This window comes from Mirounga leonina, unplaced genomic scaffold (genome assembly GCF_011800145.1).
Source record: "Mirounga leonina isolate KUSES-001 unplaced genomic scaffold, KU_Mleo_1.0 Mir_129, whole genome shotgun sequence".
In the NCBI taxonomy this organism is placed as follows: domain Eukaryota; kingdom Metazoa; phylum Chordata; class Mammalia; order Carnivora; family Phocidae; genus Mirounga; species Mirounga leonina.
This window is the reverse complement of record NW_023270323.1, coordinates 23,242-51,228: the sequence shown is the minus strand read 5'-3', so window position 1 is coordinate 51,228 and position 27,987 is coordinate 23,242. Positions and strand designations below refer to the sequence as shown.

Below are 27,987 nucleotides of genomic sequence, written 5' to 3'. Positions count from 1 at the left end.
AAATGTGTACACAGGCTCTTGCATATTCAAAAAATTACATTATTTCCAGGATTATAGATTTAAGACATGGTAGTTAATAGAAAAGTTCTAGATTGAAAATGCACATCTGTATATGCATATATGTTTAGTTAGAAAATATATCGCATTGGATGTTTGTGCATTTCTTGGTTACCCATTTTACATGTTGTGTCCACAGCTGCTTCATTCCAATCCCTACACTTCAAGCCACCATATTACTTTTCAATTACCTTATGAGTAATTTTCAGTTAATTACAATAATTAACTAAGTGTTTAGCCAATAAAGCACCAAAAAACTACAGATTTTTCAATATGGTTCCAGGAATAGTTCAGTTTTCACATTTAATATCTGAACCTCATATTTATCACATGTAGCATGAAACTGCTTTTGTTTTAAAGAATAATTGTATATTCACTGTGAACAGTATAAAAAGCAATAAGCATACTTCCCTCTGTCATATAAAAATATGTGACATTTCCCTAGAAAATTCCTTTATTTAGAATATAGTTAATAATATGGTAACAACTTTGTATGGTGCCAGATGGTGGCTAGATTTATCGTGGTGATTACTTCATAATGTACATAAATGTTGAATCACTGTGTCGTACATCTGAAACTAATATAAGATTGTACGTCAGCTACACTTCAATTAAAAAAAAAAAAGAAATTCCCTGCATATAGAAGTTCTAGACCTTCTCTACTTGTAAATCTAAATGTATCCTTTCCCAGACGATAGTGTTTCCCTTAGGGCTTTGGTACATTTCATCAAAAGGAAAATATAGACAGTGGAAATAGAAATAGGAAGAGTTCAAGTACAGTAGCTCATCATGTGTATGTTGGGAGGAATAATATAAAGTATAATGAAGACCTCCTCCCCGAGGTTTCAGTGACTAACAGTGGCGCAGGTACAAGAAATTCAAGAAGTCAAAGAAATATCCAACCTTTCCTCAGTGGGAAAGATGCCATAATTCAACATGAGTAGAATGATTAAGAAGGAAAGTTTATTGGACTCAACTATGCAGCTAATGATTCACCTAGCTCTCACTTGTATTTTAAACATTGGCTTGAAAAAGGATTTCATATGAATTTTTGTTTCTTTTGGATAGCTCTCATGCATGATTTATTGATTGCATCTCTGAAGAACAGAATGAGTGATGTTGTTTGGTTGCTCGTTTGTCTTGAAAAAGGATTTCATATGAATTTTTGTTTCTTTTGGATAGCTCTCATGCATGATTTATTGACTGCATCTCTGAAGAACAGAATGAGTGATGTTGTTTGGTTGCTCGTTCCAGAAGGTGCAGGAACCAAAAGACTGCTGCAAGTGAAGGCATTTGTATGGTCTCAGAATGTTAGGATGGTGCGGATGCTACAACAGGAAATAAAAGATATATTAATTGTTTTAATGTTCAGATAACCCACACTCTTCCACGTGAGAGTCCAAGGAACATTCACTGCTGTCTCAGTGAAAAGCTATCTGTGGTTCCACTACTTCATTTGCATCCCTGTGCATTCATGTCAAGTAAAGTAGTACAGTGGGTCCCCTTTTGCTGGTTCTTTCTTGTGTGTTCTACTGCCTTGAGCTCAGTCATAACATCCTGAATATGACTGCCATTTAGGCTTCATTATATATGAACATCCTCAAAAAATCACTTTTGAGAGCATGCATATCTGGCATAATAATACAAAACAACAATGGGTAATGACATGTAATAAGTGCTTGCTATTTGTCACATAATCTGTAGATGCTTTTTGTGCATTTTATCATTGAAACCTCAACTGAAACAACCATGCTATCAGGCAGGTCCTAATGTTTCCATTTTAGAGATTAAAAATACTGAGAGAGGGGGTTATAACTTGTTCTAGGTCACATATCTAGTGTGGGGTGTGGGAATTTAAACCTCAATATAAAGTTGCACAAATTACAAGATGATAGATAACTTGCTGGAAGGAACCGTAATGTAATAAAGACCATCTTGAAGGCTTCATAGAGCTTTGATAAAGAAATGTTGAAGGATTCTTAGAAATATATAATAAAGTTGATTTGTATTCAGAAACTTCATTCTTATGGAGATCAGAAATTTAGCATTTACACTGGAACCAATGGCCTTCCTAAAAACTATCTTCTGATGGATATAAACTTTTAGAAAAAAATGGTCTTTTTACCTTAAAAAATATATATATATATACTTATATTTAATAAGGAAAATATATGTAATTTTAGAAACTGAGAGATAGTGTGAAGAAGAAAGTAAAAATTAGGACGCCTGGGTGGCTCAGTCGGTTAAGTGTCTGCCTTCAGCTCAGGGCAGGATCCCAGAGTCCTGGGATCGAGTCCCGCGTCGGGCTCCCTGCTTGGCAGGGAACCTGCTTCTCCCCCTGCCTGCCACTCCCCCTGCTTGTGTTCTCTCCCTCTCTCTCTCTCTGACAAATAAATAAAAACAAAATCTTAAAAAAAAAAAAGTAAAAATTACCTGTAATCCCACACCTAGAGATAGTGTTAATATTTTCTTGCATAGATGGGCGTGCTTAAATAGATGTGTATTTGATTCTCTGATTATTTCTGTAGAATAGCTTCCCAGAAATGGAATTGCTGGGACAAGGGACCTAGGTTTTTTTTTTAAGGGTTTCTGATGCAGATTAACCAAATTGCTTTCCAGAAAGGATGTAATCTGGTGCTCTCGATAAGATTTGTCAGACAGCCCAGTATAATATGTTATGTGTGTGGGTGCTTAAGAACTTCTATTTAAAGTTGAAAACCTCATGAGAAGTATGAGATAGCAGAAAAAGTGTGGGTGATGCTCCTAGAAGGTGGGAGTTAGCTACAACTGCCTATTACAAGTTGCACCTCATGTGGAAATGCAGATGACAAAATTCTTTTTAGGTGGTCATTATAGTTAAATGTTAGAGGTAGGAAATGGAATTGGCTTATTTTCCTAATCTTCGAAGAAAATATAAGAGTTCAGCATTTAAAAGAGCATTCCCCTTTACAACAAGGCTCACCTCACTCTGTTGCTCCTTGCAGATACTACGTTCTTTTACGAATTGAAGGTTTGTGGTGACCCTGTGTTGAGCAAGTCTGCTGGTACTATTTTTTTCCAACAGCATTTGCTCACTTCCTGTCTCTGGGTCACATTGTAGTAATTCTTACAATATTTCAAACTTTTTTCATTCCTGTTATATTTGTTATGGTAACCTATGATCAGTGATCTTTCCATGCTATTATGTAATTGTTTTGGGGCTATCACGAATGTGCCCATAGAAGATGATGAACTTAATCCATAAATATTGTGTGGATTCTGACTGCCACTGGCCATTCCCCTGTCTCCATGTCTTTCCTGGGCCTATCACCTGAGACACAACAATACTGAAATTAGGCCAATTAATAACACTACAGTGGTCTCTAAGTGTTCTAGTGAAAGGAAGAACCAATCGATGTAACAAACTGTATTGCTGTCTTATTTTAATAAATTGCCACAGTCACCCCAAACTTGAGCAACCCCCATGCTGATCAGTCAGCAGCCAGCACAACCCTCCACCAGCAAAAAGATTACAACTCACTGAAAGGTCAGATGATGGTTAGCATTATTTAGCAACACAATATTTTTTAATTAAGGTATGTACATTGTTTTTTAGACATACTGCTATTGTCCCTTACTAGACTATAGCATAGTGTAAAAATAACTTTCATAAGCACTGGGAAAGCAAAAACTTCCTTTGACTCACTTTACTGCATATTCGCTTTATTGCAGTGGTCTGGAACCGAATCCACAATATGTCTAAGGTATGCCTATAATTTTTAGTTGTGAAAAGTTCTTTGTAAACTGAAAAAAATAATAATGGTGTTTTTTAATGAAAAAATTAGTGATAGCTGTCTACGAAAAAAAAATCTCAAGGTAGCTCTACCTCCTCCCATAATGAAATAGGTCCTTAATATAAATTTACAGCCATTAATGGTCAACCTTTTTAGGTGGCCAGGCAGAGGCTGCAGTGACTTAGGTTATAATTAAGACTGTGTGACTCTGATTCTTTTTCCTTCCAAGGGTGACTATTCTCTTGTAAATAAAGCTGAGTGGCTCTGATTATTCAGAGTCCCTGTAACCAAAATAATTTGGTTTCAGTAGAACAGGAAATACAAAGCAACTGTTTTAGTTTCTCACAATACCATCTTAAATGTTCTATATCCAAAGACTGAACTACCAATGGAGAAACAAGGCATTCCAGTATTTTTTTCATTCTTTCACCTTTTTTCTCTATTGACCAATCCCCACCATAAAAAAGAAATTTAATATCTACCTCTTTCCAGAGCGAAGCAGGTCAAATCCTTCATTTATTTTTTCAAAAGGTAAAACATGGGTTATTAATGGATCCAGTGGAAACTTCTTAGCCATAAAATCAGCCACAAGTTTGGGGACAGAATCTTTACTCTTAAAGCCTGAAAAGAAAATGACATCATTGTAAGATTCAGCCATGGGTAAGAGGAGAATTGGAGAAGAGAATTTCCAAGCAGAATTTTTTTTTAAAGATTTTATTTATTTATTTGACAGAGAGAGAGAGGCAGAGAGCAAGTACAAGCAGGGGGAGCAGCAGACAGAGGGAGAGGGAGAATCAGGCTCCCCACTGAGCAAGGAGCCCGATGTGGGGCTCGATCCAAGGGCCCTGGGATCATGATCTGAGCCGAAGGCAGATGCTTAACGGACTGAGCCACCCAGGAGCCCCTCCAAGCAGAATTAAGATGAAAGTTTCTAGAAAGTGCTACGTCCCACAGACTACTGTTACTGAGGCTAATAAGAGATAGTGTTTCAATATCCTTTTGCCATGGTTAGACTTTTTTTTTTTTAATCCACCTAGATAAACTAGAGTCCTTAATTATTAGCTCTCCCATAGAGAAATTATACTATTGGTGCTTATTTCCAAAGTCAAGGAGCAAATTTAGCAATTGCCTAAATTTAGGCGATGAGAGCATACATGAATGACTGCTGTGGATTTCTTGGGTCCTATGAGGTGTTTCAGTGCCTTGTGCCATCATGGGTATAAAAGAAGGGTACGGAAAGATTCTAGTTAGTTTATGGGAACACCAAACAGTGTGTCTTGGGACCTTCTGTGTGCATCAGATCCATAAATGTAGTTGATTTAGAGCCTATAGCTACAAAGGGATTTTAATTTACTTTTAACCATGTTGCTTTTTAAAACCTGGCTTTGTCACTTGTAAAAGGGAAGACCTCCTGAGGTTAATAAGAATTCAGCCATCAAGCCTAACTACGTACCACCAAAAATTGCTCCTTTCCAGGTACGTCCGGTCAGTAGCAACATGGGGTTCATAGAGAGATCTTGTGAATTAGGAGGTACTCCTACAATGACGCTTACACCATACGACTCTTGACAGCAGGACAAGGCAGCCAGCTAGAATAAAATTAATATTTAGCATCATTAAAGTGAATTTTCTGATAGTTCTCACTCATGATACATAGTATCATGCAATATTGATTTAGCTAGATTGTGAGTGTGTGGAGGGAAGAGATAACATCTTTTGTTTCTTTATTCCCCATTGTGCCTAGAATAGTGCTGTGGTTTTAGGAAATGCCCAGAAAATCTCTTTTTAATGAAACCAGTGGATAAATAAATTTGTGCATGCTTAATTCTTCCTTATAAAATAGTAGAGGCAAACATCATTACAAACATATCTATATAAAGTCTGATTCCTCAAGTAAAAGTAGTATTTTGTCACCACATTGCTCTCAGTCTATGAATTAAGTCATTTTTCATTTATTTATCACGTAGATATTTTGAACTCAGTACTTTGAACCATGTGTTTTGATGGTAAACAAGATATAAGGTCAATTACATTACTAAAATTGGTCTCTTGATATTCACTTGGAACTTTTGGTCTCCTGGAATTTCAAAATAAAGCCTTCCCCCTCCAGTCAAGTTTTTAAACATGCTCCATAGTAAGAGAATTTTTGAGGCCCTCCCCCCACCCAGCAATATATAAGGATTAATCCTTTGATTTTGGAGTATGATGTATAGAAGACCAGGTAACCTCAGAACATGCAGCCGTTGTTCTGAGATATTTGGTATCTTTAAGTGAAGTAACAATCCAATTTCGCAGAAGAAAATAGAGGGAAAACAACAGAAAAAGGGCATAAGGAGAAATGCTACCACCTTGAATAAAGTTGGATTCTCTTGGAACTTCAGTCATCTGAAGTTGGCATATTGTCCCAAGTCAAGGCTACAAAGAGCTTTATTCTTAGGGTGGTGCTCCCTATAACCAGCACTGCTGGGATTTACTGGAGAACCTCAAAAGGGGGATTCGTTTGTTTCTGGGGACTGTTTCAGTAGGATTCTAGAGAATTCTGGTTAGGTGGAATATAACTGGAGATGTGTTCCTCATTGCAATTGATGATATTTACAATAATTTGAAAGCAATGTTTTGTATATTTCAAAGGTGTTGTAAACACTGTAAGGTCAGAAACAGTATTGCATATCAATAGCACTAGCTAACATTGAGCTTACCATCTGACAGGTGGCACTGTGCTAAGTATTTTACATGCATTATCTCATGTAATTTATAAACAGTGCTATGAGATATGTATCTCTTAAATTTTTTTGGTGGAAAAATTTGTTGACTTTCTAAAGTATTCAGCCCAACACAGAGATATTGGGTGCTTACTATGTGCCAGGCACTGTGCTGTCTACTGTGGCAGAATGGGGCAGTGTGGTGAATGGTAAAATGCAATATTTTCTGTTAATAAATGATACTGGTCTAAAATTGGCCATGATTCCCTCTGGTCATAGTATGATATATGAAAAGAAATGAAAATTTATTAAAATATTAAAAAAGTTAAAGTGTTAAAACCATTTTTGTTAAGAATGGGGGAAAATCAAACTTGCCAATTTGAAAACAGAATTTATATTATCTATATTTACTTGAGTTCGGATTTTTTTACTAAAAGTTAACAAAGTAAATTTATAATGGCTTAATTTTAAAAAAAAGACCCTCTTTCCTCTCTCGAAGGGGAACTATTACTTGAGACAGATTTGCTTAGCTCATGGAATTAAAGATTTCTCATAGGAATAAACTGAATATCCCAGGTAACTGGCAGGAGATGGAAAATCACCATTCATAGTTTTTAAAATATTATTTATACATATTATTTATATTCTGATGCCTAAAACTACACTCTGGAATGTAGAAGCAGATATCTCAGGGTATTTCCTGTTACATACCATGGTGTCAAGCCGCCCAATGACTTCAAATGAAAAATCCACACCGCCACCACTCATTTCCTTCAGCACATCCTGGATGGGTTCCTTGTAGTCCTGAGGGCTGATACACTCAGTGGCACCCACCTCTTTGGCCTTTGCAAATTTGTCTTTGTTGATGTCCACCCCAATGATCCTGGCTGCTCCCGCTGCTTTACAGCCTATGATCACAGACAGGCCGACCCCTCCAAGGCCAAACACCGCACAGGTGGAGCCCTGGGTGACCTGTGTTTGCAGAAAATGCAAAAATGGATTAAATAATGATTATTAGAAAGTGCCTAAGCTGCATAAAATGCCATGCCTTGTCCGTTATGGAGATGCTATTCAAACTCTTAGGTCCAACCTTCTGCCAAATCTCTTTTGGCTTTAGTTGCTTCATGTTTAAATTAGGGGGGTTGAACTAGATGAGTGGTTCTCAAACTCTGCTGGACATTAGACTCACCTGGGGAGGTTTAAAATATCTCAATGCCCAGGTTGCAGCTCGTAACCAACTCCATCAGAATCTCTGTAGGTGGGACCCAGTTCCCAGGTGACTCCAATGGGAAGCCCAGGGTTGGAGCCAGTGGATTGGATGGTCTTTAAGCTCTAAATGCCAGTGACTACCATCTTGAAGAGACTCTAATAGCTCAAATCCATTGACACCCAGCTTTATTATATCACACACAGAAATGCAAGTTTTGGGAAATGAAATAATAAGTGGAAAAGATTACTCTGGGATACTGAAAAATAATCCAATCAAATTCTTAACAATTAGCTCCTTGGTTCATTAACTTTCAGTATCATGACAGTATCACAAGAGCAGAAATTAGCTGTGCAACATAGAAAAGTTATCCTTAGCTTAGAGGAAAGCCTAAGAACAGGGGAAATTTAACAGATAACTAAGATAATACAGCTTGAGACTGCTGTGATCTTGTGGGTCATTATCCCTGCTTTTAAGAATATACTTATAAACAATATGCACTGAAAAATTGGTCTGTATTTTATTAATGGCTGAGATTAATTATTACAAGTTCCCTCAGCTTCTGCTCTGTGTAGGCTCAGTTAGACCACCTGCTCAAACAGATGATGTAATTGCACAAGGGACTAAGCGCTAGAGCCACAGAAATTTGGAAAACAAGTGCTCTCAATTATTTAAATTGGCTAGGGACTGTTAGTAAACCTAAACTGCTATAGTCAGCCTTCATCATGGGTAAAATATTTCTTCTATCCCAAGTAATCATTCTGTGGGATACAATACCACTTTTTACCTTGTTTAGAAAAATTTGAGACTTGTGATTGTGATTTAAAGGTAAAGGTAATTATGTATCATGGTTTAAGATTCAGCCGGAGTTTGGAGAGAAAAGCTAGTTGCAGCTCTCATACTAACCAGCTGTGAGATTTTGGGCAAATAGCTTTATGTCTTTGGGCCTCCATTTCATAAAATGAAGGGAATACTGCTACATTTCCAACCTTTTGGGAAGAGGAGCCTTTGAAGAATTTCTCTTTAAAATCTACCACCTCTGACCTCTGTGTGTATATGTGTGTGTGTGTGTGTGTGTTCATGGCAGGAGGCGAGATGTAAACAGTGAAATCCCCTAATGACTGGAATAAATGCAAAATGCATTATTGAAGCTTCATTACTTCCCTTATAGGGATCCACAGAGTGGGTGGGTTGGTGACTCTTGGTTTGGAGGTGTACCAGATAAGGCTTTGGAATCTACTGTTGATCCTAATTCTGGGAGTAGAGGATCCATGGACTAGATGCTCCTCAGAGGTGACCCCTTCATTTACTTCTGCTGCCTCAAAAGCTAGCAAAATCTACTATACCTGATGCATGTTGGTGCTTACAGTACAATAAATTACTAAATGAGCTCCCAGGTCTAAAACTTAGTAATCACATAAAGAACAAATATAGAAGAATAATTGTTGAAAATTATATCTTTACCTTTTTTTAACTAAGCATCAATAGCTTTTTCATCTGTGACAAACAAATTTTCTAGGAAATGCTCCTCAATTCCTTCTGAAGCCATTTTCCCCAATCATAACTGATATCCTAAATTTTGTAGAGTATATCAGTGTTATTGTGGTAACAGGGTGGAAAGCTACCAGTAAATCTATGAAAAATGATCTCTGATTACTTTGAGAAATTGCTGTCCTTTTAGTTCCTGATAGTCTGAGTACAACCGTTTTTTTTTTTTTTTTTAAGATTTATTTATTTATTTGAGAGAGTGAGAATGAGAGAGAGTACATGAGAGGGGGGAGGGTCAGAGGGAGAAGCAGGCTCCTCGCTGAGCAGGGAGCCCGATGCGGGACTTGATCCCGGGACTCCAGGATCATGACCTGAGCCGAAGGCAGTTGCTTAACCAACTGAGCCACCCAGGCACCCGAGTACAACCGGTTTTATCATCCATTGTCGTTCCTACCTTGGCAATGTTGATTGCAGACCCATAACCAGTAGAAAATCCACAGCCAATGAGACAGACTTTCTCCAATGGTGAGGCTGCATCAATCTTGGCCACTGCAATCTCATCCACCACCGTGTACTGGGAGAAGGTGCTGGTGCCGATGAAATGGTAGATGGGCTTTCCTCTGCAGGTGAACCTGGTAGTACCATCCTGCATGATCCCCCGAGGTGTGCTCAGACTGGCCAATACAACACATAGACACACAGGGCATGAAACAGGAACATAACTGATGCACAAATCCATTGGCTGTGTAAATAGAGTATCAGAAACTTACTCATTTTTCAAGCAGAAGTTGCCTTGTGGGTGTTTACAAACAATGCATTTTCCACACTGGGGAGTAAAGAGTGGAATGACTTTGTCACCTGGAGGGTATAAAACACATTCTTCTTAAATTTCTACCCAGGAATTCATAGAGCAAGAACTGGAAGCTTATGTGTATGTGTTAGAGGTGTGTGTCTTTGAAAAATCTCCAAGAGATAGAATTCATTCACCACCATGTCACTGGTCAGTGCCTGCCAGCACCGTTAATGGTTTGGGTTTGTATGTGCCTGAAGATTCCCAAAGAGGAAATACAAATATTGGGAACAACGTGGATTTAAAAGACTGTTGCTCCTGTATTAATAGTTCTCTTTCGTTGTGTGCCTTTTCTCATGGGGGTTTTATACATACCATCTCATAAATCCTTGACAATTAAACCTTAAATATTCTCACTGTAACTGTAAATATAAATGTTAGCTGTGATCAGGCTACCATCATTCCACCAGATGCCTGGGGGATCCAGTAGTTTGTAATAGTTTGGGACAAAGTAAAAATGAGTATTGGCTTTTCAAAGTGACTGTGCTTTTAGGGTTTTCATTTTGTTTTGTTTTTTAAGGGAAAACTAACAAAAATGGGACAAAGAAGAATTCAAGAAATCCCTCTGTCAACCTCAACAATGAGTTAGGCACTCTCTTTGAGGATAAAAACTGACTTTTGGATGTTTGTAGCTGGCAACTTAATTGGTAAATTATTTTTTCTGCTTTGGTAGAAGGAAAAGTAAGTGTGTCATTTATTATTTATTTATTTCTAACTAAAGGAAATATTAAGAGCTGAAACTCAAACCAGATCATTTATTTTATTATTTTCTGTTCACAGGCCAATTAAGTATATGGTAAGGGAGAGGCCACATTTACTGGTAAAGTTCTTCCCACCTAAGAGGAGATCATGTTGATTTAATCATAGCCTCATGGCTTCCATCTTGTGAAATCAGCAAGGAACAGTTTCCATACACTGATTTGGAGGCTCAGGACATAGACTTAATTTTTCTTATTTTGTATCATTTATAGTTCTCTTTGGGCCTGACAGAAGACAGTACTCAGCAACACTAAGATGGAAATTATTTGTTTATGAACTCTAACTTTGGCAGGCACTGCATTTATTTCGATCCTTATGTGTCCCTGGGATCTAACCTGGTGCCTGACATCAATAGGCACTTGCTAAAGGAGAGAATTTATGAGTGCATGAATACACACATGTCTGAGTCAGGCAGGGAGGGAAGAAAGGAGGAGACCTATGTTCTAGTCCCAGCTCTGCCATGACCTTCTGCAAGGTCTTTCCAGGCTGGATGATCTTGGGGTCCTGAACTGAGGTACATTCCCTAAGTGTGAATTCTGTACCTGGTTTTACTGTAGTCACCCCTTCTCCAATGCTTTCCACAATGCCGGCTGCCTCATGGCCCAAGATCATAGGGAGAGGTGTGATGAGCGTTCCACTAACCACGTGATCATCGGAGCGACAGATTCCTGAGGCCACCATCTATAGGGTAAAGGGAGGATGATTAGATTTAGAAAAGATTAGGACCCTTTCCTTTTCCTCATCAAACAATTTGGAATAGTCTGTGAAATAATTGTTTCTGAAATATTTAAATCTTATTTAATATACAAGAATGTATCCATTTTTATAGAAGTAGAAATTGCAGCTTAGCACTAGGAAAATTGTCACTTAAGTTCTACCATCTGATGCTAATTGATTTTGACATCTTGATGTATATACCTTTGCACTTTTTTTCCTGTACAAACACACAAGTTCTTTTTTATTTTATTAGGATTATTGTATATACTCTTTGATTCCTTTTTAAAAATTTGACGATTTGTATTTATATCTTTCTTTGACAATAAATGTAATTCCACTGTTTGGATCACCATATAAAAAGTGTCTCTTAATGGATTTTTGCTTATTTCCATTTTTACCATTTTCTGAATTTTTTAAACCTAAAACCAAATAGAAATGGAAAAATGTTTCACCTTAATACGAACTTCATGGGCCTTAGGGGGTGCAACCTCCACCTCCTCAATGGAAAAGGGTTTCTTTATCTCCCATAGCACAGCTGCTTTGCATTTGATTACCTGGAAATTGAATAGAAAGATGATACCAGTTTTTCCCCACTTTTAAAGTCAGGGAGAGTGACTTTCATTTTTTTATGTGCAACATCTAGCCCCATGTCTGGAACCTAACAAGGGTTCCATAGAAATGAAGAACCTCTCATTTACAAAGAGAATAAAAATACCTTTTAAACAACAGGCAACGCAATAACATAAGGAAAGAGAAACAGAATTAACTATAATGAAACATTGAGACAAAAGGGAATATATTCTTTTAGACCATCTTAATGTTGGTTTTTCTTCTCCAAGGGTTGTTTCTTCCTGATATATTTTTTTTTAATTTTATTGTGTTATGTTAGTCACCATACAATACATCATTGGTTTTTGATGTGGTGATCCACGATCTATTGTTTTCGTATAACACCCAGTGCTCCATGCAGTACGTGCCCCCCTTAATACCCATGACCGGGCTAAACAATCCCCCCTCTACACTCCCCTCTAAAACCCTGTTTGTTTCTCAGAGTTCATAGTCTCTCATGGTTCATCTCTCCCTCCAATTCCGCCCCCCCATTTTTCCCTTCCTTCTCCTAATGTCCTCCATGCTATTCCTTATGTTCCACAAATAAGTGAAACCATATGATAATTGACTTTCTCTGCTTGACTTATTTCACTTAGCATAATCTCCTCCAGTCCCATCCATGTTGATGTAAAAGTTGGGTATTCATCCTTTCTGATGGCTGAGTAATATTCCATTGTATATATGGACCACATCTTCTTTATCCATTCATCTGTTGAAGGACATCTCGGCTCTTTTCACAGTTTGGCTATTGCGGACATTGCTGCTCTGAACATTGGGGTGCATATGGCCCTTCTTTTCACTACATCTGTGTCTTTGGGGTAAATACCCAGTAGTGCAATTGCTGGGTCATAGGGTAGCTCTATATTTAATTTTTTGAGGCACCTCCACACTGTTTTCCAAAGTGGCTATACCAACTTGCATTCCCACCAACAGTGTAAGAGGGTTCCCCTTTCTCCACAACCTCTCCAACATTTGTTATTTCTTTCCCTGCCCATTTTTGCCATTCTAACTTGTGTAAGGTGGTATCTCAATGTGGTTTTGATTTGGATTTCCCTGATGGCTAATGATGATGAACATTTTTTCATGTGTCTGTTAGCCATTTGTATGTCTTACTTCAGAGAAGTGTCTTTTCATATCTTCTGCCCACTTTTTGACTTGATTATTTGTTTTTTGGGTGTTGAGTTTGAGAAGTTCTTTATATATCTCAGATACCAGCCCTTTATCTGTAATGTCATTTGCAAATATCTTCTCCCATTCTGTGGGTTGCCTCTTTGTTTTGTTGACTGTTTCCTTCACTGTGCAGAAGCTTTTTATCTTGATGAAGTACCAAAAGTTCATTTTTGCTTTTGTTTCACTAGCTTTTGGAGATGTATCTTGAAAGAAGTTGCTGTGGCCGATGTCAAAGAGGTTACTGCCTATGTTCTCCTCTAGGATTTTGATGGATTCCTGTCCACATTGAGGTCTTTCATCCACTTTGAGTTTATCTTTGTGAATGGTGTTAGAGAATGGTTGAGTTTCATTCTTCTGCATGTGGCTGTCCAATTTTCCCAGCACCATTTATTGAAGAAACTGTCTTTTCTCCATTGCATGTTTTTTCCTGCTTTGTCAAAGATTATTTGACCATAGAGTTGAAGGTCCATATCTGGGTTCTCTATTCTGTTCCATTGGTCTATATGTCTGTTTTTATGCCAGTACCATGCTGTCTTGGTGATCACAGCTTTGTAATATAGCTTGAAATCGGGCAACGTGATGCCCCCAGCTTTGTTTTTCTTTTTCAACATTTCCTTGGTGATTTGGGGTCTTTTCTGGTTCCATACAAATTTTAGGATTGTTTGTTCCAGCATTTTGAAAAATGTCATTGGAATTTTGATCGGGATTGCATTGAAGGTATAGATTGCTCTGGGTAGCAGAGACATTTTAACAATGTTTATTCTTCCGATCCATGAGCATGGAATATTTTTCCATCTTTTTGTGTCTTCTTCAATTTCTTTCATGAGTGTTTTGTAGTTCCTAGAGTATAGATCCTTTACCTCTTTGGTTAGGTTTATTCTGAGGTATCTTATGGTTTTTGGTGCTATTGTAAATGGAATCGATTCTCTAATTTCTCTTTCTACAGTTGCATTGTTAGTGTATAAGAAAGCAACTGATTTCTGTGCATTGATTTTGTATCCTGCAACGTTCCTTAATTGCTGTATGAGTTCTCGTAATTTGGGGGTGGAGTCTTTTGGGTTTTCCACATAAAGTATCATGTCACCTGTGAAAAGAGAGTTTGACTTCTTTGCCAATTTGAATGCCTTTTTTTTCTTTTTGTTGTCTGATTGCTGTTGCTAGGATTCTAGTACTATGTTGAACGATAGTGGCGAGAGTGGGCATCCTTGACGTGTTCCTGATCTTAAGGGAAAGGCTCTCAGCTTTTCCCCATTGAGGGTGATATTCGCTGTGGGTTTTTCATAGATGGATTTTATGAACTTGAGGAATGTTCCCTCTATTCCTATACTCTGAAGAGTTTTAATCAGGAAAGGATGTTGTATTTTGTCAAATGCTTTTTCTGCATCAATTGAGAGGACCATATGGTTCTTCTCCCTCCTCTTGTCAATGTGTTCTATCCTATTGATTGATTTGCAAATGTTGAACCACCCTTGCATCCTGGGGATAAATCCCACTTGATCGTGGTGGATGATCCTTTTAATGTATTGTTGGATCCTATTAGCTAGGATTTTGTTGAGGATTTTGGAATCCATATTCATCAGGGATATTGGTCTGAAATTCTCCTTTTTGATGGGGTCTTTGCCTGGTTTGGGGATTAAGGTAATGCTGGCCTCATAGAATGAGTCTGGAAGCTTTCCTTCTGTTTCTATTTTTTGAAACAGCTTCAGTAGAATAGGTATTATTTCCTCTTTGAATATTTGGTAGAATTCCCCAGGGAATCCATCAGGCCCTGGACTCTTGTGTTTTGGGAGGTTTTTGATCACTGCTTCAATCTCGTTACTGGTTATTGGCCTATTCAGGTTGTCAATTTCTTCCTGTTTCAGTCTTGGGAGCTTATAGGTTTCCAGGAAGGCCTCCATTTCATTCAGATTGCTCAGTTTATTGGCATAGAGTTGTTGATAATAATTTCTAATAATTGTTTCTATTTCCTTGGTGTTAGTCATGATCTCTCCCCTTTCATTCATAATTTTATTAATTTGGGTCCTTTCTCTTTTCTTTTGGATATCTGGCCAGTGGTTTATAGATCTTATTAATTCTTTCAAGGAACCAACTTCTAGTTTCGTTGATCTGATCTACTGTGTTTCTGGTTTCTAATTCATCGATTTCTGCTCTAATTTTAATTATTTCTCTTCTAATGTGTGGCTTAGGCATCGTTTGTTGCTTTTTCTCTACTTCTTTAAGGTGTAGAGTTAGTTGGTGAATTCGGGATTTTTCTTTTTTGAGTGAGGCTTGGATGGCTATGTATTTCCCCCTTAGGACCGCCTTTGCAGTATCCCATAGGTTTTGGACCAATGTGTTTTCATTCTCATTGGTTTCCATGAACTGTTGAAGTTCTTCTTTGATTTCCTAGTTGACCCAAACACTCTTGAGCAGAGTGGTCTTTAGCTTCCAAGTGTTTGAATTTCTGCCAAAGTTTTTCTTGTGATTGCGTTCCAGTTTTAAAGCATTGTGGTCTGAGAATATGCAGGGAATAATCTCAATCTTTTGGTATCGGTTGAGACCTGATTTGTGACCCAGTATGTGGTCTCTTCTGGAGAAAGTTCCATGCGTGCTTGAGAAGAATGAGTATTCTGTTGTTTCAGGGTGGAATGTTCTGTAAATATCTGTGAGGTCCATCTGGTCCAATGTATCATTCCAAGCTCTTGTTTCCTTGTTGATTTTCTGCTTAGATGATCTGTCCATTGCTGAGAGTGGAGTATTGAGGTCTCCTACAATTAACATATTGTTATCAATATGACTCTTTATTTTGGTTAACAGTTGGCTTATGTAGATGGCTGCTCCCATGTTGGGGATGTAGATACTCACAATTGTTAGATCTTCTTGTTGGATAGACCCTTTAAGAATGATATAGTGTCCTTCTGTGTCTCTTATTACAGACTTTAGTTTAAAATCTAATTTGTCTGATATAAGAATTGCTACCCCAGCTTTCTTTTGAGATCTGCTGGCATGGAAGATGGATCTCCATCCCTTCACTTTCAGTCTGGATGTATCTTTAGGTTCAAAATGAGTCTCTTATAGAAAGCATATGGATAGGTCCTGTCTTTTTATCCAATCTGCAACCCTGTGCCGTTTTATGGGAGCGTTTAGGCCATTCACGTTGAGAATGATTATTGAAAGATATGAATGAATTGTCATCATGTTGCCTGTGAAGACATTGTTTTTATAGATTGTCCCTGTAAATTTCTTTTCTATATCACTCTTGGGGTCTTTCTCCTTTTATAGAACCCCCGTTAATATTTCTTGCAGGGCCGGCTTAGGGGTCACATATTCTCTCAGTTTCTGCTGGTCGTGGAAGCTCTGCATCTCTCCATCCATTCTGAATGACAGCCTTGCCGGATAAAGTATTCTTGGCTGCATGTTCTTCTCATTTAGTACCCTGAATATGTCTTTCCAGGCCTTTCTTGCTTGCCAGGTCTCTGTGGATAGGTCTGACGTTATTCTGATGTTCCTCCCTCTGTATGGAAGGAATCTCTTCCCCCTAACTGCCCTTAAGATGGTTTCCTTGGTTCTAAGATTTGCAAGTTTTACTATTACATGCCGGGGTGTTGGCCTGTTTTCCTTGATCTTGGGAGGGGTCCTCTCTGCCTCTAGGATGCTAATGTTTCTTTCATTCCCCAGATGAGGGAAGTTCTCAGCTATGATTTGCTCAAATACATCTTCTAGTCCTCTCTCTCTCTCCACTCCCTCCGGGATTCCAATGATTCTGACATTGGAACCCTTCATGGTGTCACTTATTTCTCTGATTCTATTTTCATGGATTCTGAGTTGTTTTTCCCTGGCCTTTACTTTTCCCTTTTTATCTATTATATTGTCTTTCAGGTCGCTTATTCGCTCTTCTGCCTCAGTTACTCTAGCTGTTAGATTATCTAGATTGGATTGGATCTCATTGATAGCATTTTTAAGTTCTGTCAATTCAGCTTTCATATCTGCCCTTAGAGACTCTATGTTGCCATTAATTGATTTCTCCATTCTAGCCATTGTCTTCACAATTGCTAGCCTGAATTCCATCTCCGACATCTTGGTTATATCTGCATCCATTTGTAAATCTGCAGCATAAGTCATAATCTCTGAGTCTTTCCTGTTTTGGGGGTTCCTCCTCCTAGTCATTCTGTTGATGGATGTTTGAGGGAATGTATAGAGTCCAAATTATTGACCAGAACCCCAAGCAAGATGTACCTGTTTTCTTGGGACCTTAGGGTTGCTGGCCTCTTGTTTTCCCAGCCTGTCTTCTGCGGGAGGGGCCTGCTACGCTGTTACTCAGGTAACCCTGTTTGGGTGGTGTTGCCCTGCCCCCCTGTGGCGGGGGATGGGCTCAGCTGGAATCAGTCTTTGGGGCTTTTGTTCTCTGGCGGCTTTCTCTGGTGGCTTTCCACTTCTCTTCTGCGAGTGAGAGCAGAAGAGACCATTTCCAACCGTCTGCCTCAGAGCAGAGAGACTGCAGTCCGTCCTTCACTGAGCTCTCCAGGCCACACCGTCTCCGTTTCTGTCCATGCTGCCATAAACTGCAGCATCCTGAGTTGTGCGTCCCTCCACAGCGCCCCCAGTCCTGCCTCCAGGTCGGGGCACGTCTCTGCCCTTTGTGCTTCTGAAACCGCCAGCTGCTCCCAGTTCACGTGTGCGACCCCACCAATCTGGGTTTCCGTCCAGGGGCTGCAGTTTGCAGGTGCGACCCCAGCGCTCCAGGTATCCGCCCCAGGGGCTGCCCTAGAGTCCTTTTCCTGCCACTACTGGTCTGCGAGTCTGTGCCCGTCCGTGCCCGTCCGCAGCGCATGAGGCTGTCGCTCACCGGCGGTGTAGGATCCCCACGGCCAGGCACTCTCCCGCTGCCGTTTATCCTCCGATATCTGCCCGCAGAATCACGGCTCCCCTCTTCGTACCTCAAAACCAACTGCCTAGGATATTGTTTGTAGAGATCCAGATCTTCTTACATCTCAGGCTGGTTTTGTGGGTGCTCAGAGTGGTCTGGTAGATATCCAGCCCAATTCCGGGGACCAGTTGAAATAGGGTCCCCTACTCCACCGTCTTTCCCTCCTCCCTCTTCCTGATATTTCTTAATGTGGTCCTTAAATTGATTGTTTACCCACAACTGTTGGCTAGTGCATGAAGTTCTAAATCAACATAATTTTGCTGACAGGTATAGTGCTGTTCACATAAAATCTATTGCCCTCTTGCTCAATTCTCTGCTGAAGCCCAAACAATCTAACTTTATGATTTCATTTGCACATTTGCCTTCCTGTCGAGGATGCCTTCTCTTTCTCTATTTGCCTGTTCTCTTCCTTTGACTTTGTTTTCCCTACTGCTTGTGTGTGCTACTTGTTTGCATCACTCATTTGACAGTTAGCTTTGGTAGTGCTGTTTTCATCAAATTTATGTGTAGAAATTCCTTCCAGATTAGATTTGCAACAAAAATTGCAGAAGTTACAGCTGTATACACCCACTCACACATACCCACACATGCACGTTTATATTTAAAAATGAGAGAATGGTGTGCTGGAATTTCTAGCTAGCACAGCTTACCCATGAAGGTTCTGAAAAATAAGAAGTTGAAAGCATGTTCTTAGTGCTTGGGAATGTAATATAAAACCTGTCTTCTTTGTTGCAAAGCTTATACAGTTAAGGGAGTTTTTCCTCGAAAGAACTGGCATAATTGCAAATATGATAAAAAAAAATCTTCAATAGAAATTTATCCTTTTGGGGGCGCCTGGGTGGCTCAGATGGTTAAGCGTCTGCCTTCGGCTCAGGTCATGGTCCCAGGGTCCTGGGATCGAGCCCCGCATCGGGCTCCCTGCTCCTTGGGAGCCTGCTTCTCCGTCTGCCTCTCTCTCTCTCTCTGTCTCTCATGAATAAATAAATAAAATCTTAAAAAAAAAAAAAAAAAGAAATTTATCCTTTTGACAATTCATTTTCATTATTTATATGTCAAATCCTCCCACAAAACCTTGCAAGGTTTTTGCTATGATCAATGCCACAAAAATGTGAAAGTTCTTGGAAATAATACACTAATGGTAGATAGATCCTAATTATAGGGTTCTGTTCTGGGCGAGTTACATGCTTGATCTTTAAACCTCACAATGATGCTACCAAGGAAATATTATTGAATTTTTGGTCTTATTTTACAGATAAAAAGATTGAGGCTCAATTGACTCAGTAATTAACTGAGTAATTTTCCCTAAGTCACAAAGCTGGCTGTCCAGAGAATTAAGATCAATCCAACTTAAAAAAAAAAAAAATCACCCAACTTTATTTTTTTACTACCCCATGGGTAGTGAAAGATTAACAAAGGTTAAATAATAATAACAGCAACAATAATAATAGCAGTGACTAACATTTATTGAAGTATTTCTATGTACCAGGCACTATTCTAAGTGCTTTACAGTATTAATTTATTAAATTCTCACAACCACCTTATAAAATAGGTATCATTATTATCTCTTAACATTTGAGGAGAATATAATACAGGAAGGGTAAACAAAAATGGTGTTGTCACAAAGCTAAAAGTGACTGATATGGCATCCGAAGGGGGAGGATTGTGTTCATTTAGTTTACACTTTTGCTCTCTGACCCTTCTTTTAAGCTGAGTTTTGGCATATTTAATTTTCCTTTTTCCTAACTCTTCTTCATTTGAAATGTAATGTCATTGTAAAGGCCAACCAGTAATGAATGAAAATAAAGAGAGTTGCAAGGAGAAAACCGACGGTTGGCGACCTGTGTGGTTTCCTGCTGATCTTACTGATACAGGAGTGTTGTGTCACAGTGTGTGTAGAAACCTCAGAATCTTTAAGTTATCATAGCAAGATAGTATATTGTGTGATCCACTCCTAACATAACACATGTATTGGAAGGAGTTGCACAGGTTTTTGTAATTGAGTGAACAACATGAATTGCTTATGTTGAATGACCACATGCGTTTCTCTGTCCCTGCGAGCACATTGAACAAATAAACATGAATCCATGGAAGACTTAGAATCAATTATCTGTGTTCCCAGTGCTATTAAGTGATTCAAACCATATCACTGTTATTATTTTTTTGTAAAAAAAAAAAAAAAGGGAAGATATTCTTCCATAGGATTTCTATGGAAATTTCCTGGATTATGCCACAATAGGACCCTTTTAATTCAGAATTTGCATGTTGATGTTGGCTTGCTTAACCTTGATTCTAATGCTTTGAAATCAGTATGCCTTTTTTAAGAGATTTCATAGTAAGCTTCGAAGGATAAAGCCCTCTGAATCAAACTCCTCTCGTAGAACTTTTGTCAGATCTAACTGCCCTGTGTTCCTAAAAATATGATTACAAAAAATAACACATTTAAATTATGGTTTCTTAATATAAAGATAACTTTTTGATTAAAAACATAGAATTTTAGGGATGCCTGGGTGGCTCATTCGGTTAAGCGGCTGCCTTCGGCTCAGGTCCTGATCCCAGGGTCCTGGGATCGAGTCCCACATCGGGCTCCTTGCTCAGCAAGAAGCCTGCTTCTCCCTCTGCCTGCCTCTGTCTCTCTCTCTCTCTGATAAATAAATAAAAATCTTAAAAAACAAAACAAAACAAAAACATAGAATTTTAGGTTTGCAAATTATTCATGATTGGCCATAGCTCATTATTAATATATTGCACATTAATATAGGAAGTAAAGACTTTATTAGATACAGATGCTATTCATTCTTGATAAAGATATTTAGGAATAGCTTTTTTTTTTTTAAGAAGTAGAAATTAAATTTAAAGATCACCCAATTCAACAGAAAAAAAACTCCATTGGTTTTTACATGAAGCTTTGCCTAAACCAATTATTAAGACAATTTGAAAATTATTTTTTCCTTTTAATTGAACATACAGAGAGACAATGCATAAACAGATGTTTTGCATTATTTCATGAAGGCACTTTTGGCCTCTTGCATGACCTCCACAAGTTACAGCAAATGTTATAGGAAACATTAAATTGCCATTGTATAACCTTTAAAGTTAAATTCAGACAGGAAACTCAGCTGTATGAAGAGCGAAATTTTTTTAGAAAAAGTGTTGTGAAACTCAACTATAAATGTATTTATACTTCAAAATAGTTTATAAGAAATATGTCCCAGTGTTGTCACAGTCTATAAAACACTCTTAACAGAGGAGTAGCCTATTTTCATTGTAATTTAGTAGAATTGCATATTGAAGCATATAGTGTATATTGTATTTCAGTGTATATTGTTTCTAATTTATATGTAAATTTTAAATTATTCATTAATAGTATATTTCTTTGGGTATTATACACTATTTCCCCAAAAGTAAAAAAACTTTTTTTGCTTACTTTTCCTGCTGTGCTCATGATTCCGTTTTGTCTTCAGGCCAGGAGACTGGTGAATTCTTACAGACTCTTTTCTGCTCTAGTACAGAAAGTTGACATATTACACAGATTGTTTGCTTGAGTTAACAACCCATTACACACACGTGATCTGGTCTTTAAGCCACACCCCTCAGCTTATTCTCCAGCGAAGTGAAATCAGAAAGAAAAGGTCACTGAGCCAGCGTTCAAACCTTGACTTTGTTTGCAATATGCCAATTTCAATTAATATCTTGATTTCATCAGGTTAAATATTTCCCTACACATAACATTTTAATCTCCCTCTTTTTCCTGGATTCTATATTTCTTATCTCTCAGCCCCACACAGGGTGTTCAGAGTTCTGTTTTCCCGTTGTGTGCACTTCTTCTAATCCACATATTGCATTCAGAGAACTTCTAATCCACATATTGCATTCAGAGAAGAGAACTTCTAATCCACATATTGCATTCAGAGAAGAGAAGTAAGGAAGCAGCACAAATGATGTAGGACAGAGAGTGCTTCGAGCCAGAGGAACATGTTTGATTTAGCATTCTTTTCACAGCGGAGAAGTCACTGCAGTGCAGACAGCTGTCAGTCTCAGCAGAGGTGCTCACCATCTCTGGCATTTCTGCTCCATGCGACGGAAATCAGCACTGACTGCACACCTCCCTGGTCCAGGCACTCAGCTGGGCACAGTGGGGGGCAGTGATGGGTAAGAGGTGGCCTCTGCCTGTGCCAACAGGGAGTTTGGAGCGGTGGTTCTGGCATGGCAGACCCCATTGTTGGATTCAGGCAGACCCTATCCTTACCAGCTGTGTGCACTTAACTGTCTTTGGCTTTAGTTTTCTTATTTATAAAATGAGGATGACTAAGCTCCTCAAGGAGTTGTCTGAGGAAAACTGAGATCATCCTTTTAAGGCGCTTAACAGGGAGCCTGAAATAGGGCAACCTTCGATGAATATTAGCTACTCACTGAGGTTTCAGTGCTGACAACCTTACCACTTTCTTTTTGTTCTCCAGGCACTCTAGGGACTGAATGTTCTTAATGTTCTGTGTGGCTTCAGCATGACTTTGGTGCTCTTTCTTTCAGCTTTCCAACAATTGTGCAATCAGTGTTCTCTATTAAATCCACTTTGTTTGAAATACAGTTTTCGATTTCCTTAACTGGAAGCTGATATAGTTCTTGTCACCAAGAGTGGTCCTGGAAGCATATTCTCAAGTAAACAAAAGTATTTACACAGACTGAGTTGATGTCTTTGTAATGGTCACAGTTTGCTGACATAGAAAGCACTGGAATGAGTATGTTTAAGGAGGTTGAGAAGGAAAATATCCGTAATCATCAACAGAGGAGAAGTCAATAGAAGACTGACAGGGCCCAGTTGCTCTTTGCTATTATAGATTGAATGTAGGCCCGATCTGCAATGTTTCGCACACCTCCATGTGCCTTCCAGTAGTTTTCCGGAGCACTTGCAAGGTGTTCAAAATATAGTAGCTTTTGAATCCTTATAAAGTCACTAAAGTGTTATGCTCAGCCATATACACCTATTTGCACAAGGCTGTGAAATTTGTTTTAGAATTCTCTTTATTTTGTATTCTATGAGTCCTAGAATATAACCAACTCTTTTGTCTCCATCATTTTTCTAGTTTTTGATTTTTTCATTTTCATTTTTACCAAAATTATACGTGCCTATATGTATGCATTTTTCTTTTTTTTTTTTACAAAGCCTCTTAAGAGAAGCAGCAGTATTGACTTTCCTAATTCTTCCTACATTTACTCTTCCCTAGAAGCCACTGCTCTCAACATTTGAAACTTATTATTTTGTTTTTTATTTCCACATCTCTAAGTTGCATGCCTACATTCCTAACTTGGTTTTTCTTTGGGCATTTCTATTAACTTCCCATTTTGGAGGATGAAAATTTGGGGCAGTCATTACCACAAAAATACTCTATTTCTCTTCTGCTTCCGGAAGGAGTAACAATAATTTATATTATTAGGACTACGTAAATGCTGCTTACAGGTGAGCTGTGTAGTTTGCAATGTTGTTTTTTTTTTTTCCCTTTACCTAAACAATCCTGTTTTCCCCTAGGGTTAAATATTGGGTTTTTAATTTTTTTAATTTTTAAAAAGATTTTATTTATTTATTTGACAGAGAGAGAGAGTGCACACAAGCAGGGGGAGTGGCAGGCAGAGGGAGAAGCAGGCTCCCGCTGAGCAGGGAGCCCGACTGGGGACTTGATCCCAGAACTCAGGGATCATGATCTGAGCCAAAGGCAGCCGCTCAACCGACTGAGCCACCCAGGTGCCCCAAATACTGGGTTTTTAAAAAACTAGCTTGGTTTTGTCTTTATACTTACAACCAATTCAATGCCCATAGCATCTCCAGCGGTCTAATTCTCCACTTAAGACAAATAGGTGATCAAGTATCCCACCAATTTTGTCTTGTAGAGAAATCCTGCCTGGAGTCTTGGACTTGCTCCAGAACGGCCTGGGTGTGCTCTGTCTCTGGGGCAACCTGCTGTACTTGATTCCTGGGGCCACTGTAACAAATGATCACAAACTGAGGGCTTAACACAATGGAGGTTTATTTTCCCCCAGTTCTGGAGGCCCAAGATCTGAAGTCAGTATCACTGGGCTGAAATCAAGCGTCAGCAGAGGTTCCAAGAGAGAATCCATTCCATGCTTTTTCCAGTTTCTGGTGGCTGCCGCATTCCCTGGCTTGTGGCCACACACTCCAACCCTTTCCTTCCCTGCTCCTTCCTTCCTCCTCCTTCACATTGTCTTTGGGAGCTTGTAGCATGTTCTGTTTATCCCCAGTAGCCTGCAGTTTTGCAATGATCTGTTCTGGGTGGGTGTATTTTTATCCGTTTTACTGGCATGCTGTGGCTTTTAAAAAAATGAGGATTAACTTTTCAGTCCTAGAAAATTTACTTAAACTTTTTCATTAATACTCTCTCTTCCTTCCCTCCCCTCCCGCCCTGCCTTGTCTGTTCTTTCATTCATTCTGGAACTCCTCCGATATTGAATGTGTTGATACACTACTGTCATTTTCTCTCTCCGGCCCCTTTTGCCCTTTTTCCATCTCTTTGTGTTTGTGCTCCCTCCAGTTTCAAACCTTCTCTTAAAATGAAGGCAGCATAGGCAGGGCTTGCAGAGCATGCACAGTCCTCCTAGGGGCTGGGGGTACCTGCCAGCCTGGCCCTGGCTCTTCATCTGCAGTTCCAGGGCTGGGGTGAGAGGTGCGCTGGAATTCAAGCCTGGGGTGATGAGCAGCAGGGCACTGGCTCAGAGCACCCTGAGGCCTCCCGGCAATGAAAAATTTGATTTCTAAGATTAAGAACTTCTACTTTGGCTGGTTTGCCCCCAAATTGTCACCTGTGAATTTACGCATCTTATATTCATGGAAACAGGAGCCCTGATTTTTTTTTTTTTTTTTGCTTACCATGCCTGTTGGTCTCCTGAGAAACTGTGAATGATATTTCTATGATGACTGATAAGTTCATGGTCCAGCTGAGACCTGTGCTACAGCTTGAACGTGCTAGCTCAATAATAACACATCTCAGTTTGCCAGAGACATTGACTGTTGTCCCAGCGTGATTATTAATAGCTTGCCCCTTGCTTTCAAAAGTGTGCTAGTTCAGATGGTTAATTATGGGATCGCCCTACTTACCCTTGAATGTGAGCCAGAACAGAGGCTTGTGGACACCCTGGGTGGGACCTGGATTTAGTCAGCTGCAAAAGGCTTCCTTGGAAGAAAGCAAACTTCAGAGTTTCAAGAGTTAGCACTTGTTAATTGCTTACCCAGTAGTTTTGGTAGTTGTGACCTATTTCAGTGATACTGTGACAATTAACTGTAAAGAGTACTACAGAATATCACTTAGCTAACCTTTACTACTTTGTGAATAATGTAAGCTGGTCTAGGATTAGAAAGAGCAAAGGCTAATGTGATTTTTTAAATTTGACAGGCTCATAAGAAAATTACTCTCAGAAGCTGAATTAGAATGAATCAAAGTCTATATTCAATAACTACCTAATATTTAAATATTTAATTTTGTTAGGAAATGATTATTACAAAACCTTAATTAACTAGTCACTGAAAGATCTGAAAGTGGTAACTGTATTGAAGTTTTATTTGTATAAAACTTGCAATAACCTTTAAATAGGCCACTGCATAAGAACAAATAGAATTATTGGAATGAGAAAGTGAAAAGTGCAATAGTTATACTGTAGCTTTAATCAAATTGGTATTTGTAGAAATTAACAGTCATAAAGGTGGACTTGGGTGTTTTTTTCTTTTCTCTCTCTTTTTTCTTTCCTGACTTACAATCCAGAAGACATTCTGTGCGCTGCTAGCTTAACAACAAAGACAGAACTTGTTTATTGGTCTAAACTGCATGCTAAGTGGAAATTAAAAAGAATCCTGGTTTGCACAGCTGTGTGAAAGGTTGTCCAGGTAAGCTCTTTAAGGCATTTACCATGTCAACAAATACAAGAAATTTTCTTTTCAGTGAAGGCAAATCAGAAAAAAAGCAAGATCATTCTTATGTAAGCCTGATGGTTTACTACTTACCTGGAAATCCAGGAATTGTGGTAATCTTGACCAACTCTCGTTGTCTTAAGGTAGGTCACTGTAGTTTCAAAACAGAATTAATGTTTGTTTACTTTAATGTTAAAAGTAAGTATCTCGTGGTATGCCTTGTCTGGAATCTAAGTTGCAGGGAGGTGAACGGAAGAATGCTAAAAAACAACTTTAGGAATAAGTATTTCTCCTGAGTCTAAATTCAGCCCTTGGAAAAGTAGAATCTAGAAGAAAAGCTGAAGTGCAGTATATTCCTTTATCTATAAAAGAGAGTTCAAAGGCACCACCCCTCCGCGTCCTGCCCTGCTTAAATAAAAATAGCAGGAAGGGTTTAGAGGAGTTCATGAGCTATTTATATGATACATAGTGCCTTCTCCTCCTACAAGGACATTCCAAAGATTATCACTTAAGCAGTAGGTGATTTTCAGGTCTGAGGGTTCTGGACCCTTTTGAGCAGTTTTTACTTATCTATTTTAAAATTAACTTTATTGATGTCAAAAAAATGCATCCATTTTAAGTGTATACTCAATGAGTCTTGACCAATTAATAGACCTCTAAATCCACCATAAACAAGCTATGGAACATTTCCATCACCCCCCCCCAAAGTTCCTCTTATGTCCCTTTACAGTCAATCCACCTACATATACCCAGCCCAGGCAACCACTCTTGTGCTTTCTGTTAAATAGATTGCTTTGCCTATCCTACAATTTCATATAAATAAAATCATGCCAGTTCACACCCTCTTTTGTGTTTAGCTTCTTCAGTTTTTGAGATGTATCTTGTGGGTATCAGTAGTTTATTCCTTTTTATTGTTAGACCGTGTCCATTGCATGGATTTACCATAATTTGTTTATCCATTTCCCAGGTGATGGACATTTCAGTTGTTGCAATTTTGGCCAATATGAAAATAGCCGCTGTAAACACTTGTGGACAAGTTCTTTTTTTTTTTTTTTTTAAGATTTTATTTATTTATTTGACAGAGAGAGACACAGCGAGAGAGGGAACACAAGTAGGGGGAGTGGGAGAGGGAGAAGCAGGCTCCCCGCAGAGCAGGGAGCCCGATGCGGGACTCGATCCCAGGACCCTGGGATCATGACCTGAGCTGAAGGCAGTCGCTTAACCAACTGAGCCACCCAGGCGCCCGTGGACAAGTTCTTTTGTGGACAAACATTTTCTTTCTTTTGGATAAATATTGAGGAGCAGATTTGCAGGTCATGTGGTAGGTGGATATTGAATTTTATGAAAAATGGCCGCACTTTTTGCCAAAGTATTTGTACCATTTTACACTCCCACAGGCAATGTATGTAAATTCCAGTTGTTCAGCATCTTCACCAACACTTGATACTGACAGTCTTTAAATTTTAACTGGTGTATTGGGTATAGTGTTATTTCAGTGTGGTTTAAATTTGCACTTACTTCAGGGGCACCTGGGTGGCTCAGTTGGTTAAGCGTCCAACTCTTGGTTTCAGCTCAGGTCATGATCTCAGGGTTGTGGGATCCAGCCTGGTGTTGGGCTCCCTGCTCAGTGGGGAGTCTGCTCAAGATTCTCTCTCTCCCTCCCTCTCTTCCCCTCCCCGCACACATGTACACATGCTTTCTTTCTCTCTCTCTCAAATAAATATATGAATAAATCTTTTAAAAAAATTTACACCTACTTCAAGACTAAATTTGAGCATTTTCTTCATGTTCATATCAGTCCTTTATATATTATCTTTTGTGTGAGCTGTTTAAATCT

The 27,987-nt window shown here is 38.8% G+C and overlaps 1 protein-coding gene across 5 annotated transcripts; it reads right to left on the bottom strand.

Moving 5' to 3' along the window:
• Positions 1-1,217: 1,217 nt before the first annotated feature.
• Positions 1,218-26,332, bottom strand: LOC118010307 (alcohol dehydrogenase E chain). Of its 5 annotated transcripts, none has more exons than XM_035004456.1 (11): positions 26,244-26,328; positions 25,344-25,419; positions 21,663-21,738; positions 12,006-12,107; positions 11,379-11,517; positions 9,998-10,085; positions 9,682-9,901; positions 7,244-7,504; positions 5,284-5,419; positions 4,313-4,451; positions 1,218-1,385 (listed from the first exon to the last, which is right to left on the bottom strand). In XM_035004456.1, the coding sequence occupies exons 3-11, from the start codon at positions 21,678-21,680 to the stop codon at positions 1,361-1,363; spliced, it is 1,128 nt and encodes a 375-aa protein (XP_034860347.1). In that variant the 5' UTR covers positions 21,681-21,738; positions 25,344-25,419; positions 26,244-26,328; the 3' UTR covers positions 1,218-1,360. The 5 variants fall into 5 exon arrangements, with proteins under 5 accessions (XP_034860347.1, XP_034860350.1, XP_034860348.1 ...); XM_035004459.1 differs by having other exon boundaries at positions 21,663-21,733; XM_035004457.1 differs by having other exon boundaries at positions 25,344-25,435; positions 26,244-26,327.
• Between the last annotated feature and the right edge of the window lie 1,655 nt (positions 26,333-27,987).

Bases quoted from the DNA above. Each gene is read 5' to 3' on its own strand.
- LOC118010307 (XM_035004458.1), bottom strand. The intron at 9,902-9,997 runs GTAAGTTTCTGA...TGTATTGGCCAG, and splicing joins AACTTCTGCTTGAAAAATGA to TCTGAGCACACCTCGGGGGA. The intron at 5,420-7,243 runs GTATGTAACAGG...ATTTTATTCTAG, and splicing joins TTGGGCGGCTTGACACCATG to CTGGCTGCCTTGTCCTGCTG.